This window comes from Anastrepha ludens, chromosome 5 (genome assembly GCF_028408465.1).
Source record: "Anastrepha ludens isolate Willacy chromosome 5, idAnaLude1.1, whole genome shotgun sequence".
Classification (NCBI taxonomy): domain Eukaryota; kingdom Metazoa; phylum Arthropoda; class Insecta; order Diptera; family Tephritidae; genus Anastrepha; species Anastrepha ludens.
Genome location: NC_071501.1, coordinates 54,735,569 through 54,757,963, shown reverse-complemented (window position 1 = coordinate 54,757,963; position 22,395 = coordinate 54,735,569). Strand labels below are relative to the sequence as shown.

The window sequence follows — 22,395 nt, the reverse complement described above, 5'->3', positions numbered from 1 at the left end:
AGAGGAGGCCGCCCTCTTCCTCTGCTACCACCAGCTGGTACCGCATCGAATACTTTCAAAGCCGGAGCGTTTGTATCCATTCGGACGGCATGACCCAGCCAACGTAGCCGCTGGATCTTTATTCGCTGCGCTATGTCTATGTCGTCGTAAAGCTCATACAGCTCATCGTTCCATCGTCTGCGATATTCGCCGTTGCCAACGTGCAAAGGTCTAAAAATCTTACGCAGAATCTTTCTCTCGAACACTCCAAGCGTCGCTTCATCGGATGTTGTCATCGTCCAAGCTTCTGCGCCATACGATTACACACATTAGACATAAAATTTAAAGGGCCTTTCAAAAAACGCGCCTCGATATTGTTTTAAAATACAAAAATTTATAAATTTGGATTCTCTCGGGTTTCACTACGTTTGTATTGCTTTAAATACGGCTCTTAACAATTATATATGAATAATGACATCATTTAAAAGCCAACCATGAGGAGGTGTACAGGTAAAATCGACAGTCGATTCAAGAATGCCTAATTGTTGAAATCGTCGAAATATCAATGTCCAGTTTTTGATCTGCCAGTCATTTTCTATCCTCGACAGAGCCAGTTTTTTGAAAAGTGTTCACCACCCTTTCAATTGTCGGATCATTATTTCCACCAATTACAAATTTTGTGATATGTTGTTTTTAAATATCGGCCATTTTCATAATAAGTTTCAATAATTTCTACATGTTCTTATCGTGTAAATAAATGTTGCATTTGTCTAGTTGACAAATGTCAAGGATGACATAAAAAAGATACCGTCTAGGAACTATTCACTACTGACATCGGTGCCGTCCCCTTATATTTTTGGAACAAGATGTTCAAGTTTGTCCATACTTGCGGACAAGCACTGCTTATTTATGAGAATCTTTCAAGAAATTAATGTGCTACTGGCTATCGGAAGTAAATGTAGATTATAAATTAAGGCAATTTACCAGCTCAAAATATAGTACAAATTTATCGAATATTCTGATACTTAGATGGAGGTGGACGGTGCTCATGCCAAGATAGAGAGCATAGTTATAGACCTTTATGGAACAACTGCATTGTAAGAAAATAGGTATAACATATATATATATATATATATATATATACATAAATATCGGCAAAGAAGTAGGGGGAGTTAACTACAATTATTAATAAACGCATTTCTATGTTGTACAAAATGTCACAAAAGAAATTGTTAAAAGGCATGGTCCCAACATACGTACCATCTGAATACGTTGATAATATAACAAGGAAATCGAGAAGGGATTCACATGAGGTTACAGTACTCGAATACTATTACGAAGAAATACAGTATGAAAATGTCAGATCTAGAAAGAAAAAAGACGAATCGTGCGATAATTCCTATACGTTTTTGCCTCCCAGACCAAAGACATTCATAAATAATTGGGTGCATGGGTATGCCGAAAATTGTAAAGGTTTTAAATAAGCGTTTGACAGAATCAATCGAAAACATATTGAACATCATCTTAAGATGTTAGGCATACTTTTAAACTGGTATGTCTGATCAGCATAACTTTAACAAACATTTGGGCAAAAGTGAGAATTCAAGATAATGAAACCAATGAATGAATGATGTCAGGTGTAAAACCGGGAAATGCGTTCTCATTCCTACTTTTCAATCTAGTACTACACGCTGTTATAATTAGTATAGATTCAGCAGGCACGATTTGTACAAATCTACACAAATTTGTGTCTACGCGGATGACATCATAATATAGCCAGAAACAAACCAGCTTTGAAAGCAACATTTATGCTCCTATAATCATCTGCTAGGATTGTAGAACTTGCTATCAATGAAGAAAAAACCAAATATATGGAAGGTAGTGCACGCAACGCACCACATATCTTACAAATCAGTAGTTATATTTATAGTTTTAAGAAATACAATGAATTTAAGTACCTTGGAGTACTGAGTGCGCAGAAAGATACATCAATTACCATACAAGACAGGAACAAGCGTAAATAAGTCAAATTTCATGCATGAAGTCGAAACTAATGAAGTCGAGACTAGTTTCCAGAAGCCTCAAGCTTTGAATATAGAAAACCGTCATAAGACAGACGCTTATATACGGTTGCAAAGTCTGGGTGCTGAAATCAAATGAAGCCGTGCAAATATTTTGTTTCGAAAGAAATATTCTCAGAAAAATATAGGGCCCTGTTCTGAAGATGATATTTATTGCATTCGGTACAATGGCGAGGTGCAAATATTATCAGATACGTTAAAGCTCAAAGAACTCTATGGTACGATCACATTTTGCGAATGAGTAATGATAGAATTGTAAAAAACATCCGAAACAAATCCACAAGACAATAAAAGGCCGAGAAAAAGCTGAAGAGAAGAAATAGAAGAATACATACGAGCATATCTGATGTCAAAAGAAAAGCTGAAGACCTGGTGACGTGAAGGCAAATTGTAACGAACAAGCATTGGAAAGCGGCTTTGTTCAGTCTATAGTAACTTTTCAACCTGTAAAGATGTAAAATTAATGGCCACTTTAATATAATATACGAGGGGTGCTTTTTATATTTTGCATCCAATAATGAAAGCACCGTAAAATAATAATGGAAATGGCTTTATTGTTTTTTTTTTAATACTCTCCTTGGAAGCCACACTTTATGCTGAAGATTAATTAAACTATAAAACTAAAATGCAATTACCAGTAGTATTTTGCTTAAGAGGCAATGTTCTACTTGAATTTATTAATTAAATTTTTACATATGTTTAGTTATATATTGATTAAATGTTGTTCTATGTAATCACTTACATTTAGTTTGCATTATTTTTAGATGCGGTGATTCACATTGCCTTTTCTACATGGAAGTGGGTCGGAAGTGTACCATTGGTCCTGGAGAACTGTGGATGGAAACAGAAGACCCATTAGTAGCTCAGAGTATGCATAAGATGATTTCAAGGTAAGAGGGGTGGTTTTTCAACAGAGGGGTACAAATAACTAATTGCTAAATCTTTTTATCTCTTAACTCTGTCGGGAGAAGCAAAAGGAGAATGAAATAGTCTCTCACTCTCGAAATATTTAAAAATGTGTTTAAAATATGTGTTTTTAACTAAACAAGGTTTTTGAAATATAAAATTTTCTGATATCGCCATTAACATACACATAGCCCAAAAAGTCTGCGTCCACCTTACAAAATATTTTTAAGTTCTTTAAAAACACAATATAAATTTGTACTTGAAAACATATTGTACTTTACTTATTTATTTCTTCACTACATTCTCTAGTTACAAAATCAAAAGAAAATAACGAGATTCCACAGTTTTTTTTATATAAAGGTAAGTAATTGCAGTAAAATGCAAATAAAGTAACTAAAAAGTGTGCGTTCAGTTTTAAAACATGTGGGAAAAGCATTATAAATAATTTCAAAAACGAAAATTAATATTTTGTTGGAAAGCCACGAAGTTTTAAGATTTTTCTCAACCACTTTGGCATTGAGTTTTTACTTCTCTGTTTCCTCAGTTGTTTCCATTTTGTCCGCATAACACTTCGCAAAGCAACCTTACTTGTTACGAGTATTACATGCTGTCGAATTCTTTTTTCTACAGATACTCAATGAGATTGAGATGGAGTGGCTGTGAGGGTGTTTTGAGCAGTTTTGGAGCGTTGTACAAGCGCTAAAGCTTAGCGATCTTGGCTGTGTCTTTTTGGTCGCCTTTTTGGAACCAAAACGTTCTTAATAAACCAAGATTTTCGGCACTGTTTCAAATTCCTTTTTAAAATGTTCAAAATTCTAACTGACCCACACCATAACTTCACCACCGCCGTGTACATTCAAATTGATCTTGTGTTTTTAATCAACCTAAAATATTTGTAAGGTAAACGTTTTATAGGCTATGCGAGCTGAAGAGCAAATCTGGAACAAGTACTTAGTCTTGCTATAAATTTTGTGACAAATTTTACAATGCATATGGCGAGAACAAATTCGCAGAAAAATGATCCGTTATTTTTGCTTTTGTTCGTATGTATTGTCTCCTCATAAATTATACTCAGTTTCGTGGCAAATTTCGCTTATTAACAATGGAGTGGGGAGCTAAGGAAAATCACTTTACAGTGATTGCATTACATAAGTGTGGTAAAAGTGCAAGTGAGATTTACGAATTGCTGAAAAAACTTAATACAGAGTCCGGCACTCGAAGTGTAACCAATTAAAAAGTCCATAAATTTAGTTTGAAAAATTGCTTTTATTCAATTCTAAGTAAAAAATTTATGAAAACAATACAAAATTAAGAATCAATTCACTTTTGCTCCATATGACCACCTTTTGCCTTGACTGTGGCCTTGAGACGGTCCAGAATCGAATCGCAAGCTGGTGACGCTAGGTGCGATGAAAACGATTTGAGAGCGCCCATCTGCGGTTACAGTGACCCAAACCATTACCTGTGGCGGGAGTTGCCTCCTGGTGTCTAATCGATGACTCAAATTATCATATGAACGGTCGGTCAAATAAACCCTATCGGTTTGGGAGTTCACGAATTGCTCAATTTGAAAAATTTTCTCGTCAGAAAAAACAATGTTTGGAAATTGACCGCTTTTGGCCAAGCGAAGCAACTCCTTCGCTCTCTCAAGTCTGACTTGTTGCTGCTTTGGTATGAGATCATGCACCTTTTGGATCTTGTAAGGCTTGACTTTAAGATCATTTTTCAGTATGCGGCTAATCTTACGGTCAGATATTTTCAGTTCTTTCGCCATTTGATTGGCACTTCGTCGGGGATTTCGCTCAAGTCGCTTCTTAACTTTTTGAACCATTTCACGTGACGTTGCAGTCTGTTTTGATGACCACCTCCATGTTTCGCGATGCTACCAGTATCATTGTAACGAGTAATGGTGGGATAAACAAAAACACAATTTACTTTAAGGTGCTCGATCTCACGAACAAACGCAAGCCAAATGCAATCATACTATAATGTTTGAAATCCATTACTGATTTTCTTTTTTCGCGTTTACTCTCGGCAAAATGGTTCCGCTTGTGCGCTTGTAAACGATACTCTGGACTGTCATTTAGCTAACTAACAGAAATTCGATGCCCATACATGAGCTGCGCGAGCGGTCTGAAATTGGTTACATTTCGAGTGCCGGACCCTGTATTGCGGAAATGTGTGTTTACCGCACGATCAATCGTTCTTCCCAAATGTCTGAAGTGACAGACAGAAAAAGAAGTTATCGTCTTCGCGTGGTTCGAACCAGTGCAGCCATAAAAGATCTCCAGATGATCTCCACATGAAAGCCTTCCGTCGCTAAACTGGCCATCTTTTGACAACGCGCTTGAAGAAAATTAGACTCGACCGATGCAAACAGCTTCTTCGATGGCACGTGGTCAATGGCCATGAAAATATTCTTTTCACAGATGAGAAAATTTTCTCTATTGAAGTTTTTATAAGCAAAAAGATGAAATCTATGCTAAAAGTTCTAAAGACGCAAAAAATGTTGTTCCAAGGGTTCAGCGTGACCACCATCCAACCTCCGTAATTGTTTGGATGGGAGTGACTTGTAAAGACGTTACACCCCTTCATTTCAGCAGGGCAGGGGTTAAGGCCGAGGCAACAGTGTACCAGGAGGATGTTTTAGAAGGGGTGGTGAAACAGTTAAGCAGTACTCGCTTCTCTCTGCCTTGTTGGATCCCATAAGGCAAAAACCATCCAGCAGTGGCTAAAAAACGATATTCGTGGGTTCGTAGCCGAAGAATATTGGCTTTCTGGAAGTCTAGATGTGAATCCATTGGGCCTACAATTTGTGTTCAGAATTAGTGAACATGGCCTTTCAAGCTCTTTAAGTCGGCGGTGCATGCTTTGATAAATTTTTTTAATGAAATGTGTGTTATTTAGTGTCAATCTTCTTGACCACGTTCCCAAAGCTCTTTGATGCCTTTAGATGGATTAGCGTAATTTGCCAATTACCATTTCAAAAGACTCGAAGAGTTTTCAATCAGATACATTCGCATTAATTTTGACTACTGTTTTTTCTTATTGCCCTACTGAAAAATAACCCGATCTTCTCCCATGCGACGCATATCCATGGCAATGGGCAAATCCGTTTGCAAAATACTTTGATACTGGTCCTTGTACATTTTGTCGTGTTGTTATCGTCTAAGTTTCTGCGTCACACAAAATTTGATTTTTGTTTGTCGAGAGGGCAAGAAATATTCTCCGTTGGATTTCAAGGTTGGGTTTATTATATTTTCCATAGCCGCCTTGTCTGAAACCTCGTTTGGTATCAAACGTAGGTATCGGAGAGATCATTTCCAATTCTGACGGAGTTAGTGGTATTGCTCAAAGTCATTTTACATAGCCGTATTAGTTTTGCAAGGATACCAAATTCAGACACCGCAGCATAAATGCAATTATTATTCGTGTAATCAAAGGCGGCTTTGAAATCCACAAAGAGTTAGTTTGTGTCGAGTCTTTCGTCGCGGATTTTTTTTTTTTTCAAAATTTGGCACCCTGAGAATATTTCGTCAATAGTTGATTTACCAGGTTTAAAATTGCACTGATCAGATCTAATCACTTCACAGGTCTTTCACACAGTACGGTTGATAGAACCGTATATACCGTAAGAAGACTGATCCTTCGGTAATTGGCGCATATTGCAGGATCACCGTTTTTGTGGATTGGGCATAATACTCTTAATCAGCAGGCATGCTGTCATCCGACCAAATTTAGCAAATGAGGTCTGCATGCAACTTACGAGCTCAACACTGCCGTGCTTGAATAGCTCAACTCGTCTAAGCCGCCGCCGTCGGATCTAGCTGCTTTGTTATTTTCTAATCGTAAAGTTGCCTCGAAACCTGGAAAATTAAATGAAATTTCAATTTCTGTGTGTGCTCAGAGTATTTAAGTTGTGATTTTGATTAAAACAAGAGTGAATATGTACTATTTTGAAGAAATAGAGATATTATAATTGATACATGAGTATTAAAATGCCAAACATATAATATATAGGGATTGATTTGATCCGTTCGATTTAGAGGAAGAAGACTTCAATAACAACGCTTGTAGGCTAGACAAAGTCATCGAAAAAATATGTATGTACATTGGACTATACCACCTTACAAAAGAATAGTACTACAGCGGGGTAATTAATGGCAATGAACTTTGAAACAAACAAAAATTGATAATCGATGTATCATGTTTTATGATCCGTCTGTAAATGCCATATCTTCGGTATATCTTCTACTGGTATAACCGAAAAACTTCCTTAGTAAAAGATTAATGATTGGTAGTCCGGATCGAAATTAGCCTTCCTTAAATATTTTTTTAGGAGTTATGCATAATCCAAAAGGTAGTGAAAGATGAAATTTATTCCTTTGTGAAAGCAAAGATTGATCAGCATCAACACGGCTTTGCATGTGGGCGTTCTACGGTGGCTGAATTCTGGCAATTACCCGCATCTCGGATATTTTGTTTACAAATTGAGATTAAAACAATACATACTCGTATATCCAAATGGAGAAATAGAAACAAATTATCACTTAATATGTTATCAGTAAATCTTTCCACATGATCTTCGCCAAAGCTCTAAATCCTATTGTATCTACTTATAGCAATTCCTATGCTCGGCTTTCAGTTGAAACTATAGTAAATAAATGATAGTCACAGTTATAAATGTGAATCACATTAGCTTCATTATTCCTAAGTACTGTTCTCTCTTGGGTTTTCTGCAACGTTATGCTCGAGACTTGAAAGATTTTTGCACTAGGAAAGCACTTTATAATTCTCTAATGCGATCAAAGGTGAAGTACGCCTCAGTAGTTTCGAATCCAATTTATGCTGTTTATTCCCAAAGAATCGAAAACGTTCAACGCAGTTTTGTCACTCATCAATCATTGATTGTTGAAATATACTGTAGCAGATAAACTTCAATATTCCCCAAAGAGTTTTGCACTTTCCTTTGCATGTTAAAATTTTAAAATCAAATTATATAAATTACGCACCCATTACTGAGTCGCTTAATGAAATTAAAATATGGTAATTTTTAATAGTATCGATCTCTCGAAAAAATAAATTAGGAAATAATCACATGCGATGGGACTATTAATTATTCACAACAATCACAATTCTCTTTATATTCCCATATATTGTATAATTAGAAGCAGTGATCATGTTTCTTAAAGTCACTTCTGCTTGCTTAATTTATCTTCATTTAATCGTACCCGTTTCTTCGTAAAGCAGCGCTCTGCTGCTTAAGGATTTATACGCAGTTATGAAGCAAATAAAAGGCGGGTTGTCAAGGAATTATCCTGAAGAAACTTCAGAATATTTTAATTTGAAAATTTTTGGCGGTTATAAAAGCATCCTTCAAGAACGTAACAAAATTTTTTATTTATGAAAATGTTGATTATAGAGCGCGCTGCAGGCGATTTCTGGAACCTCCTTTAAAAAAAGACGATTTACGGTGTACATCGTAACTCAGGATTGGATTATCTGAAATCAAAAAACCAAACAAATTGTGTTAATATATTAGATTATCTAGTAATTAATCGTTCGGCTAATCAAAATAGTGAATTTTCACAAAATGGCAGCTTTTAAAAGAAATGATTTCGATTTTTACGTTAAAATTTGGCCGTAAATTGATTATAAAATGGAAAATAAGTATCAGATTTACAAAAGGAACGATTAATTACTAGAAAATGTATCTTTAAAGATTGAGTTAAAACGGTTGACCAATCAAACAAGCCGTTTTCGAGATATCGTGTACACCGACGAAAAATGCCGTTTTGAAAAAAACACGTTTAAAGTTTCAATACCTACCTTAAAACGTGCCGAGGCATCTCTACATATTTAGGTATAACTCCGAAAGTATTGCTTAGATCTACTTCAAATTTCGTGCGTATACTTTTGAATATATGTACATTACAAAAATGCAATAAAAAAAATCGATTTTTTTGAAAGTCATAACTGCGTATAACCCCTTAAGAGAGCAGAGAATTGGATACAGCTATTGCAATCTATAAGACAGCTGAATGCCGTTTCTCTGTATAATTGCACCATAGTTAAAACCGAAAATATGTTTAGTTTGTTTCTTCTGTTAACCTGTCCTAAAATTTTCAAAATATTTATTTTCAGTGCTATGTCAGTCAGAAGTACAGTTAATGAGGGTAGCATGAGAAAGAGATCTTCTTCGGTAACAGAAACATCTAAACCAATTAGCTTCATGGATATAGGAAGCATGCGTCCGGAGAACAAAAATTATAACATAAATCAGTCAGGTAAATTTAAGTATTTGTTATTCAAATGCATATGTATCAAAACCTTTCTACAGTATATATATTAGTACAAATTGTTTACTAAAAAGTTAGTATCTGAGTATTCGCCTAGGCATGGTGTATCGGCTATTAGTAGGATAAACCCTAATTTAGGTAGTAAAACCAAAACGGTAGAAGACGTTAATTTTTAAGGGGTTAAGGGTAGTCAGAGGCCCGAAAAAATGATCATTTTCAAAAATTTTTTTTGCTAGTCAATTCCTTTATTTTACAAAAATAGCAAACTTTAGCAAAATTTCAAACAAAAAAATGTATAATTGTTGTTTTTGTTATTGTTGTTTTAACAGTAATAGAATCCCCGTCAGTGTAGGGTGTATCACCGGTCGTCTTTCGTCTGGCTCATCTAAAGGTAGGCCCAGGAAACATGCTGTTTCGACAGGTTGAGTGCAGAAGAAGGAGGTGTGTTAGATGAGTAGGTTTTAAAGAGCATGTGAAAAGGTGTTTAGTGTCGTGCGGGATGCCTTCACATGCCGGACATATGCTTGGTATGTCGGGGTCGATTCTGGATAAGTAGAAGTTCAACCTGCTACAGTATCCACTGGTACAATACCAGTGTTACGCGGGCTTCACGGGGAAGCTGGAGCTCTTCATCTGCTATAGGTAGTGGTTGGACTCCGATTTCGGCATTGAGTGGACGGGAGGTTAAGAAGGTGGTGAAGGTCTCCCGCTGAATGCCGTTTAATGTCTGTCAAACACTGTCTGGTCCAGTAGATTTCTGTTAGTTATGTCCTGGATCTCCTCGGCGTAGTTTAAAAGGTGTCTCCTGACGTGTCTAAGAGGCGGCTCTGGCTCAAGCAGGTGTCTGCAAGGGTGAAACCTGCGGTAGCACCCTAACATGAACTGTTTGCTGAGCAGTTTGTTATGCTCCATTACAGGGAGCATGTGTGCCTCATTGTGAAGGTGTTGAAGGGGGACATCAGGAGGCAACCGGTCGCTGTCCGAATGACAGTGTTTTGGCATGTCTGAAGCTTTTTCCACTGCGTGTCACTGGTTCCAGGCCACCAGACAGGCGCAGCATAGTTAAGAACCAGCCGGCCTATTGCCTTAAATGTCTATAGCAACAATTCTTTGTCTTTGCCCCAGGTGCTGCCGGCAAGGGATTTGAGGACCTTGTTGCGATAGGGGTAATAGTTACGAGCGCAGAGAAGGAGAGCAAACTGTCGAAGGTGACACCCAAAATTTGGGGATTGTCTTCTGTCGGAATTGGTGTGTCATCGACTTTTACCTTGAGAGGCAGTTTGACCTCCTTTGTCCAGGTGGTAAAGGGGTCGCCGTGGACTTAATGGGGGAAAGTTTGAGATTCCTCCCGGTGAAAAAGCGAGAAAGGTCGGTGAGGTAGTTGTTCACTTTGGAGTACAAACCATCGATGTCATTGTCCGACGCCATTATCGTGCAGTCGTCAGCGTATGCGAGCAGGGAGACTACATCTCGTGGTTGGGGGAGTTTCGAGATAAAGAAGTTGAACAGCAAGAGTGAGAGTACACAATCTGCGGTACACCTTCCTTAATCTTCCTCTGTTTTGATGTTTGGTCTTGAAAGATCACTGACGAGGGACGACCGCTCAGATAGTTTGTGGACCACCTCTTCAGCCCTGGCGGGAGTGTCGACTGATAAATATCATCATCGTGGAATGGCTGACTGTGTCGAAGCCCAGGTGCTTCAACATCAGCGCGTTCAGTCCGTCAGGGCCTATGGCTTTTGATTATTTGATTTGTTGATGGCCCCCTGAACCCCATCACTGGAGAAAGTAAGTGGCGCACTGTCGTTCGTCAGTATGGGCAGCAGTCTGGTGGCACGAAGCTTGGTTCTGTCGACCGGACGATGCAGTGTAAAAAGTCGGCTAAAATAGCTCGCGCATCTCTTCGGGTCCGATGAAGTGCAACCGTTGAAGGTGATAGCCACCTTGTCGTTGTGCTTCGTCGGGTTCGACAGGGGCCTAACGGTGGATTAGAGCTTACTCACACCAGTGGTGAAATTTCAGGTCATCAGATACTCAATACATTCAGTCCGCTTATGTTGATCTACCAGTTGCCGGATATCCAAATTGAGATCCCTTTTGTAGGGATCCCCGGGACGTCCTGGCGTAGGTAGTCACGCTCGTTTGCTAAACTGGCTGCTTCGTCTGGCAAATTAGGACGAATGACTTTGAGCCTTCCAGCAGGGATGCGCGTTCGCCTGCGCCCACATCAGTGGGGATTCGGTGAATTAAAGTTAATATAGGTCTGCAGGTCTCTCAATCGAGACGATAAGGGGCAAGTGGTCTGATGCAAGCGATAGCATAGGTCGCCACGTTATGCTATTTATCAGACTAGCTATTGTTATGTCAGGCGAGCTGCTGCAATTGCCCACTACCCTGGTGGAGGCGCCGTTGTTCCTGCCCTACGATCGTTTGGCACTCTTGAATGCCAAAGATCGTGATGCGCATTGAAGTCACCTACAACCAATCGGTTTTCACCTCTGATGAGCGCACCTATGTCAGGGTGATATCCTTCGGACAGCAGGTGACAGGGGGAATGTATATATTATAAATTTCGAGCTCAGCTACTATCTTGTCGACCTTGATATTCGATATTTGAAAAGATCGAACCAAGGAGCACCAGGAGATTTGGTGGCTCCTAAAACACTCAGGCTAAAAAGCCCATTGCATTTATAGCTCTGGAAAGAGGGTAGATGGTCAAGGAGGGAAGGAGAAAAGTATTAGAGAAAGAGATTGGAAATAATAGAGACAGAGATAGTTAGTCCTGTGACAATTTTCCAGATTCTTTGGCAAATCTGTAAATATCCTCCAGTTTTAGAGAACGAATATTACTCATTCTCACGACATCGGAACCTAAAACTCGTAGCCGTGCTCTAGCAAAGGCAGGACACTCACAGAGAAAGTGCTCAGTGCTATCCGCCTCCTCCAAGCACGACAGGCATGTTGGGTCCTCAGTGATTCCAATGGTGGGTTGTGTCCTGTAATAATAGCGACCATCAACCGAACGTCTTTCCTTCCAAGTTTTAGTAGAAAGTTTGACAGTTTTCTGTTCGGACTTGTCACAAAACACTTTGCAGTTCTAGACCGGACAATCGCTCTTTAGTCTTTATTTAGAATGTCTACATAATCGCTGATCCAATTCATGATTCCTGCGGAACTGATTCCGATTATTGGCTCTGGCCCATGTGGGGGAACCGCTGAACATCGAAGTCTCCTGGCACCCATATAAGTACAAGCCTGTTTTGTCTTGCGACAGAATTAAGCTTCTTCTTACATTCTTGAACAATTTTTGAGGTTTGCCTCGCGTTTTCCAGGGCCTTCAGTGGTGCCTGACTGTCCCTGAAAAATCCAATTTATTTCCTGGCCCATTTCCTCTGGATTATCCATTCGGCTACTTTCAGGAGGACAAAAACCTCCGTTTGGAAAACAGTTGCCATTTTCCTCATAGCATAGTGATACTTATTACTATCGTTTAAATACCATCCGGCTCCAGACCCTTTTTCATTCTTTGACCCATCGGTAAAGAAAATATCCGCCAAACCACCCTGAATGCATTCTGCATTGCTCCATTGCTCACGCAATGGAAATTTAACATCAAATTTCCTTCCAAATGAAACTGTGGGTATCAGGTCGTCTTTAGGTGCGAAAAACAGTGGATACTGCTCAGATAGCAACTTAAAGATTTCTCTGTATCCCGAAGTTCCGTCTTCATGCCAGAAACCATATTTATGGAGTCTACACATTGTTTTTATTGCTTCCTGTTATATCTTAAGATCCAAGAGGAGCAAATCAAGTATAGCATTTAGGGCATCACCAGAGATTGTGCTCATTTCACCCGTAATGCATAAATATACACTTCTTTGCAGCCTGTATAGTTCTCGGATTGTGGAGTTAACCATGCCCCGTCGCCACCAGATCACAGAGGCGTAAGTGATGATTGGTCTGATAAGTGCTGTGTATATTCATAGGACCACAAAAGGTTTTAGACCCCAGGTTTTACCAAAGGCTCTGCGGCATTGCTGAAAAATCCTTAATGCGCGATCCACTTTCAGTGAAACGTGTGTCTCCCAAGCCAGCTTCTTATGCAAGATTACTCCTAGATATTTAACTTCATCGGAAAGACCAAGTGTCACAACTTTCAATGTTGAAAGACTGAGTCCATCCAATTTCCGTTTTCTCGTAAACAAGACTATGGTGGTTTTGTTCGGATTAACGGAAAGATCTTGTCTCATGCACCAGTCATCGATTTTGTCCAGAATCCTCTGCACTTTCGTGCACAGCCTCCTTAAATCCCTAAGGAGGTCTTCCATTGCAACGGACTCACGAGTAAGGGTCCGTTGCAGTTGTATTGAAGAAGCTTAAAGTTTCTTGGTAAGGCTGTAGTAACACAGGGGCCAGCTGTACATTCCGCTGTAGTTGTTGCGGCCTGATGGTGGTGGGCTGCCGCGCCACAGGGGGCGATTGTGGCTGCAACAGGGGCAACGTAGTCATATGTCCACTCACGAGTGGTGCGCAGGCCGGAAGATATCCGAAAGTGGCACCAGCCATTGTAAAAATAGCATTTGACTAATGCCAGGTTCCGAGGTATTCTGGTCTGACACACGGAACAGACTGTGCGGGGGACCAAGAGCTGCTGGTTTGTCCCCGCACTGGGGTTGGAGCAGGAGGGAAGGAGATGGGCTGAGTCGGGGGAGTTGTGTTGCTCCGATAGATTCCTTACTGTGGAGGTATGTGTTGTGGTGACGGTTGGAACTGCCGACCTATCAGGGGGGGGGGGTAGTAGCCGTTGAGGCATCAGACGCCTGCTGGCGGGAGCAACACATGGTCACATACTGTTGTGAGGTGGAGTTGGGGTGGTGCCGTTTATGGCATACAGAGCAATAGAATGCCTGTGGCCCAGAGTTGGATTCAATACCAGCCCTGAGGAGAAGTATTTGGATCAAGATTGCTGCGAGGAGTTGTTCCTGTTACGTAAGGGGTGGGGTGGTACACTGTTCACTAGACAGGGCTAGTTTACTGGAGCGGCAGCCCTTGGTCGGGAAAAACCCGAGTCTTTCCGGTAACGTAGAACCGGCTGCCATGGGAATGAATTAATAATTGTAAAAGTTATCGCTGTTTGTGTGGAGCCCGTTTCTCCAGAAGTCCCTTGCGATGATCATCACAAGTCCTTGGAGATTCATCTAAATTCAATGGGAGAAGATAAATTAGTTTTATTAATAGATAATCTTGTACTTGATAGAAGCTTTTTTGTTTGAAAATAACAATATGGCGGTCTCAGGAAGTATTTTTCATATTTTAGAGAAAAAAACCGACAATTAATTGTTTAAAAAAATCAAAATTTTGAAAAAAAAAATCCTTCGATCAGGCACGAATTTTTTATGTTTTTCAAAAGCAGTATAAATTTTATTGAAATCTACGCAGTTTTTAAGTTACAGTAATCACCAGTTCAAAAAACATATATTAGTTTTCAGAAAAACGCATTTAAAGTTAGCTACTTACTCTCGAACGCTCCTCAACGCCCGACGGCCCTTTGTTAATTGTTGAGTAACTCGAAAAGTATTATTCGGGTTCACTTCAAATTTTCACTCAATATTTTTAAGATATTATACTTTAAGAAAATGCCAAGAAATCCAATTTTTTGAAAATTCTGACTGCCCTTAAGATCTTTTTTTTGTCGGGATGTCAACCTGTTGTTGCATGATGCGTTTTTTAAATAATGTGTAAAGTACAGTCAATAGTTATTGAGTTAATAGACAGGAAGAGTGCTGCCACGTTTCATAAAGATAACGAGTAAAAACATCTGCAATATTTAACAAATCAAGGCTAGTGTACGAGGGCGGTTGAATAAATATCCGTATTTGATGACAGAGGGCGTTCCTGAGGGAATTTGGTGTTAGAATCGTGTGCTGTTATCTATCAAACGACGGCAAAACAAATTTCAGACTGATAGATAGGTTAGTTTGGATTTGACAGCTATTGAGGAAAGTTCATGGCGACGATTTTTTGAGGTGCGAACGGCGTTTTAGAAAAAGGAAGAACGATCACTGGGCAATACTACAGTGGGTTATTGCACTTGCACATTCATCTGGAGTTGTCACCGCGCAACTGCTTGAATTGCTGCAGAATAGTGCCGTACATACATATAAGCTGCATCTACCTGTCGCTTCGGAAGACGAACAAAAACTGTAATCATTTATCATTCGGGAAATTCCAAGTTTTGTGCATGTCGTTGGGATGCAGAAATGCTGCACAAATGTTCATAACCAAAGTTCTCGGTAAGCTCAGCATTCCGTTAAGAACTGATGAAGCGAACTTTTCTGATGAACAAAGTCTGATGAAGCGATTAACTTTTTTATCAAAATACAAACTCGGCTATCTTAAATCGTTTCCCGAAACCCGTTCAGAAGACAAAAAGAGGCCACCCTGGTGGGATTCGAAGGTCCCTGTCTTGAGGAGAGAGACCAGAAGGATACTTAATCCTGCAAAAAGAACCGAATCTTGGCAAGTGTATAAAGTGTGGAAGCATTGAAGAAAACTTTGAAGGAAATCGATTCCAAAAATACTATAAATTATCTGGTTTTCTCAAATTACATCCAGAAACCAAACGGTACATACAATCAATTGATAGATGTCCTAATAAACGCCTTTTCCTCGGGTGTACAAAGGACCTTGGCGGAAACATTTTTAATGTGAGAACCCAAAACTTCTCTGTCTGGGAGCATGTAAGTTTTAAAAAGTTGAAATGCCAGATGGGAGATGACTAGATTTCATCTTTTCCGCGGAACTATAAGCGGCCTGTGGCCTTCTATGTCCCCATCTCACAAATATCTCTAAGGGTTTCTCTACCTATGCCAAGACGACGGACCATGACAATAGTGGTTTTCATCCCAAATAGACCGTAAACCACACTTTACGTTTAAAAAATTAGGAGAGATTGCTAGTTATCAACATTCGACAACAAATCCACCCGAATAGCATCTCACTGTGTCAACACACATATTCTAAAAGCAAGGCCACGGTCCACACAGCTCTATATAAAATTGTAGTTAAATTAAAAATGGGATTTGCATTTAAGAAATTTACACTAACTATCTTTTTCAAATTTATGGTAAAGAACTTTTTCATGGCAGAACACACCTCAAATTAGAGGAGTAGATTGCCCAAACACTCAAAAAAGACCAATTATATTTATCCTTATATATTATATATTTTTCTCGATGTAGAAGGGGCTTGCTATGACCTCTACCCTGATACTGTTTTTACAGCCTTTTTTAGACGATTATGTATCAGCCACTGATGGAATCCGTACGGCTACTTCTTGAGAAAATAAAAATTATCTCAAAGATGGAGGAACCACTATTACTAGGTATGTAAGGGGCACTCTTCTTCCTCCTACTCTGGACGTTCACTGTACATAAATAGTATTCTTTAACAGCAGTACGAAATCATCTTCTAAACACTCTCTATGTACATTTCAGCCATCTCGTGCATGGAGAGTGGACTGAATATCAACCCTAAGAACTCCGAAAGATGCTTTTTACAAACTTATATAAAATATCCCCTTTCAAGCTCCCTCGCCAAATGGGGTAACTGCCCTACAGGCAAGCAAAATGGCTATAGGCAAAAGATGGAAATTAAAACCTCGTGCAGTACACTGGTTTTACACTGCTATTACGAGGTCCTTCCTCTTACATCGGGTCACTGTTTGGTGAGCAGTGTAGGAACACATTAAAACCAAAATAAAACATTAAAGCCGCAAAGACTACAGGAGGCAGTTTCTATGGATATAACAGGGGGACGGCCTTCTACCGGACTCTTTGGCACTCTATAAGACCTTCTCTCCATAGATATCTATAGGCAACTCCGAGTTAATTGGAGCCCAATCACATTTAATGCAGGCTTACCCTGGAAATATTTTAAATTTTACCTCTCGAAAATTCTAGGAAGTGTCCCGGGAACGTATAATGAGCCAGACTACACTGCTCCACAATATTGTTTGAAGATTATTTTTTTACACGAATCTCAATAAAATGCGAATGGGAAACTTTAAGGACCTTGCCCTATGGTCAGTGGCTATCTTTACTGACGGCTGAAGTCTAAAAATAGGGCCGGTAATGGTATCCACTCAGAACTGCTGCACTCCACTACGGGTTGTCATTAAATCTCCACAGTGAAAGAATACTTCCTTCAAAGCGGTCGAGTGTAGTGCTATTCTTAGTAAGCTGGCTAAGCGACTCACCACGAACGTTGTCTGGCTCCGTCAACCTCAGATATTCCTGAAAATTACATCACGGATGAGCTAGCAACAAGAGGAACTGATCTTAAATCAGACAACTCTGCCCATTATGTGGGCATCCCTTTCTCCTCAACCAAGCACTGCGTCAGGTGGGTTTATATCGCGCAGGCCAACAATATATGGACCACGGAGCCCACATTTGAGATAACTAGAGAGTTCTGGCCTAGAAGCAATGAACACCGAACTAGGTCCTTCATCAATCTAGACCGGCCTTCGATTATTATAGTATAGTGGTATTCACCCCGAACTCTGCCTAATGTGAACAAGGGGAAAACATATGGAATTTCTCTCTCTCTCTTTCCATTGTCGGAGACGCTAAATATAAAAAAAGTAATATATAATCGGCGACAAGATTTTGAAGGTAGTAAGTCAGTCATTACTAAGTCAAATTTTCAAAATAAAAATATTAATTTCATAATTCATAATTCATGATAATTTTAAGTTGTTTAATACGAATATGTATAGAAAATATTTTTCATTTCTATTTAAAATTCTAAGATAAAGTTTAAAAGGTTGTGAATGCAACATTTTTCTTTGTACTGTTTTGAAATACTATATATATTATACTAATATATATGTATTATTATTAAAGATCTCGTTTCATAGGAAGGAAAAAATTTTAAGATTATTTGACTAAAACAAAAAAATTAACAGCTTAAACGTTTTTATTCACTATAATTCGTTCTTCATATGACCGCCACTATTCCTAATACAAATTCTCATTCTTTTTCTCAAATTTTTTTCGAGTTTAATATAGTTTTTGCCAGGTATTAAACAAGTAGTGTTTGGAATCTATGTTTCGTTATGTTGGACTACCTGCTGAGTCTATTCAATTTAATTATTATTAGAATATTATACCTTTTTGGATAGCTAAACAGACACTAATTTTAAAATAATTTGCAAAACAATTCCCACATAAAAAATCTTTTTAAAATCGTGAATTCAAAACTTTATCATTTTTAATTGTCAACTTAGTGCAAATTTTATTTATGGTTTTTATTAATTGACATACCCTATTAACTAAAAACAAGTACCCTTGAACGAACATTTAAAAAAAGTATTTGTACGAGCAAACAAAAATGTTTTTTTTTAATAATCTTTTTCGAATATGTCAAAAACGGTTAAGTTGTGGACTTTATATCAAATAACCGAAGTAATCAGAAATGCCCTAATTAATAAGTATTTGGACAACATTCCTCGTAACCCTGTATAGTAAGATGCTTCACCGCATTTGCGTGTTTCTGTTTATCCACCGGAATTATAAAACTTGTTATATTTTAAGATCTCCGCCAAAATATTTCTGAAAAATATTAGGATTTACATGAGCTGCACCGATTTGAATATACCTCTAGAAATCCAGTTTTTATAAATATAAATTAGTTTTTAAAAATATATTTTCTTAAAAATAACTTCTGATAATGTGAAAATGTTAAAAATTAAAAATACTATTTTTGACTTTTTTAATAACTCAGCAAATTCTTGACAAATTTAGACTTCTAAGATATCATTAGAAAGGTATTTTCTCGCCATTTTCATACCATTATTATAATGATAAGAAAGTGTAAGTGTTACGTAAATTGAAAATAATAAGTTGCCCATGTAAACCCCAACTTACTTATCAAGTACGATATCTTTATTAATTTTAATTTGCAGCAAACAATAATCTTGGACGAGGCAGATGTGACAGTTTCCCTACGAGAAGTCGAGAATCAAGTGATCGCTTGAATCAGACTTTCAAATCGTCACATATTCTAAATATTCCAAACTGTTCAATGCCAATGACACCCCGTCCTTTACCACTTCCGCAACACAGTACAAGTCCGCCATTAGCTTCGCCATACATTTGTACTGAAAGAAAAGAGTCAATCAAACTAGACGACCAAGAAGATACCGGGAGCTACTTACCTTTTCGTTTTAAGTAAGTGTTTAATGATAAACTACTATTTAACTTATAGATACATACCATATATATGTATTAGTTTATATATATAATATATTTAGATGAAGGTAAATTTTTGTAACGCGCCTTTAAAGCTCTTGCATTGGTATTCAGCCGTTTAAACTGCTGCATGAATTTTTAAGCTTATCTTTTAATTGCCTTCGTAAGCGCTAGAACATGATCGTTCGAATATACGCATTCAATAGCAAAGTCAATTTTTTTCTCGTTTTAGTAGAAACTTTTTTCTATTACGTGGCTTTATTTACTGAATCGCTTAGGAATAAAGTTAAGCTTGACAATAAGTTTTTGGATCTTAGTTTAACTGCTTGTTAGTCTATTGGTTGAGCTCGTTTTTGGATACGTATCTCCAACTGATTGTGTGTACGATAGCAGTATGTATACCAAGATATGAATAAGCCACAAAACGTAATTAAACAAAACTTGAGATATAATGCAGAATAATTAATTCTTCCGGCAATACTCAAGTTGCGCAATCCTTTTTAGTGAAGAAAAATTATTTTTATTTCAAGGTAACAACGCCCAAAATGATCGCGCATATGTATGTATGTAGTACGTGTGGACGATATCCTCACATATAATATAAAATAGCAGTGAAACGGTATCACCCGTTATGGTAAGGGAATATTTAACAAAACTGCAAGCTTCCTCTCCTTTTATTGAAAAAGGCGTTAAAATCAAAGTTATTAAGTATTTGTAAGAAGTATAAGTAGAATAGGCGAGTAGCACGAAGGTATTTGATAATGCGTGATTTTACCCCCAGTGAAATTCCGTTCCTGCTCATAAACAAAAAATTGTTCAGAGTTATGGTAAAATTTGTATGTGTGATCGCAAATCTTATAAAAACATAGTAAAAAATACCGGATTTATCTGATTTATTTGTCATCAATGCAATCAATCACTGAAAAAAAACTCTCGTAATTGACCCTCCGTTGGACACCTTTTTTAAAACCTTCGGTTGGGCACCCGGGTCTGGCTTTTTTCTGTCCTATTCAAGGTTCCTTTTTAAAAGATTATTCAATAAGTAGTTAGTCAAAGGCGTCAGCTATAATAGTAATATGTTAAATTCACGTCCAAAGTTGAAAAGTCTTTGGATCTGGTCGAATCTTCTGGCGCGAATAGTATATGTCGTGAATCCAACTAAGTAGTCTGCAATAAAACTTTTTTTAATTTATTTGAAAAATTTCATTTCTTATATGCTTACACTTAGTTCGGTATAGCCAAAGGATTGCTTCTATCTCTAAGCTGCCTCCGTACTATTTTTGCGTCCTCCTCACTTTCACTGGAGCTCATAAAATAATAAATTCGGATCCATATTTAAAGTTGGGATAAACATTTTGGACACAATTTTTAATATTTTGACAGTTCCACAACTCTTGTGACTTAAAAATATGATCCAAAACAAATTGGAACTTAAAAACTATTGTGAACTAAAAATTAATTACGATCCATTCACTTTCGTATTGTTTTCGATCCGTGAACGCATGTTACGATTGTCTAGCCAATTTTACGTTTGAGAGAAAGACGGATATACAGTTTCGCATACATGCAATCAAAAATACAACTTTTTACATAAATATTAGTAGAAAGAAGGCATCTGAATTAGTCTAAAATAATTAATAAATTCATAGACACAAAAGCACACATTGGACAGACCAAGTACAAACGCATTTTATTTAATTTCTCTGTTTGACTTCGAAAGCAGATACTTACATTTTAAATCAGGATAGCAGCATATCTCTCTAACTTTTCCTTTACACAATTTAAGCTTGACCATTTTTTTAAATTTTGATCCCTTTATATCACCCAAAATACTATATTACTTAATTAACTTTAATTGTTTTGCTTTACATTTAATCTAATTATAGATCTGCCGAAAGAGCAATACCAGAGGAGAACTCAGAGGACTTGATGATTTCAGATAGTGAGTACAGAGTAAAAATATATTATTTTATTCGAACAGTTATTAAAACTTAAAACGTTCCCATAGGCATCAGTTTTCAAAAAGAAGCGTATATTTCTATGGCGCCAGTTGTTAAACTTTTGGATTCAACTGAGAACAATAATGCGCAACAAGCTAAGCCAATCACTTTGGATGATGCGGCTTTTTTGCCTTCCGTAAATATTAAAAATTGCGTGGGGACATCGGATTTAGCTTCTCAGACGCATTCTATTATTATTTCAACAGCGCAGCCCTCTGATTTGGAAAAGTAAGTAAATACATATGTATTTTTTGAATTTCTGTTTATTACTCCTAAATGTCTACGAAACGGTTTCTTATAAAGCTAGTGACAAAGTGAGTTGTTAAATTGATGTTTTCCGATATTCCATTAGCTCGTTATTCATGCTGGTTATTTAGTCACTATGTCGCAGGTGACGGGTGCGCTCGCGAAGCGTATTTCAATTCGTGATTCGTGTGCAACTGCTCATCGTAGGTTTTGTTCACGTTACAATATTGGACGTTTACGTGATGTCCCAAGTGAAGATTTGATTCTTTCATGGGTGCGAAAGTGCCGGGCAATAAATTCACAAACAGCTCCCGGCCATGGTCCAGCCGGGCATGGAGAGCAAATGAAAATATTGAACTCTTCGCTACAAGTTCGCACGTTCAAGGTTAGGTTAGGTTATGGTGGTTGCCGCTCTCCATGAGGGCGTAGAAGGGCTTACTTCGGTCTGGAAGCCCAATGTGATGCCCGTAGATTGGGCTCGAATTAATCCTCTAATTCGCAATATGGAACTCCTTCGTCTCCCTAATAAATGGTGAAATATTATGGATGGCTGCAAATTCTAAAGATTTGCCAGATATCCAAAGAAGTAAGAATTTATACAGGCAAGTCGCGTTCTGGAAATAGGAGGTG

The 22,395-nt window shown here is 38.0% G+C and overlaps 1 protein-coding gene across 1 annotated transcript in view; it reads left to right on the top strand.

Annotated features, from left to right (window-relative positions):
* Positions 1-22,395, top strand: part of LOC128863107 (insulin receptor substrate 1) — a 45,534-nt gene that overhangs the window by 18,139 nt on the left and 5,000 nt on the right. The window contains exons 4-8 of the mRNA XM_054102056.1: positions 2,825-2,950; positions 9,111-9,253; positions 19,234-19,498; positions 21,406-21,461; positions 21,528-21,747. Coding sequence (XP_053958031.1) covers positions 2,825-2,950; positions 9,111-9,253; positions 19,234-19,498; positions 21,406-21,461; positions 21,528-21,747 — 810 coding nt within the window. The remainder of the gene's footprint in view (positions 1-2,824; positions 2,951-9,110; positions 9,254-19,233; positions 19,499-21,405; positions 21,462-21,527; positions 21,748-22,395) is intronic.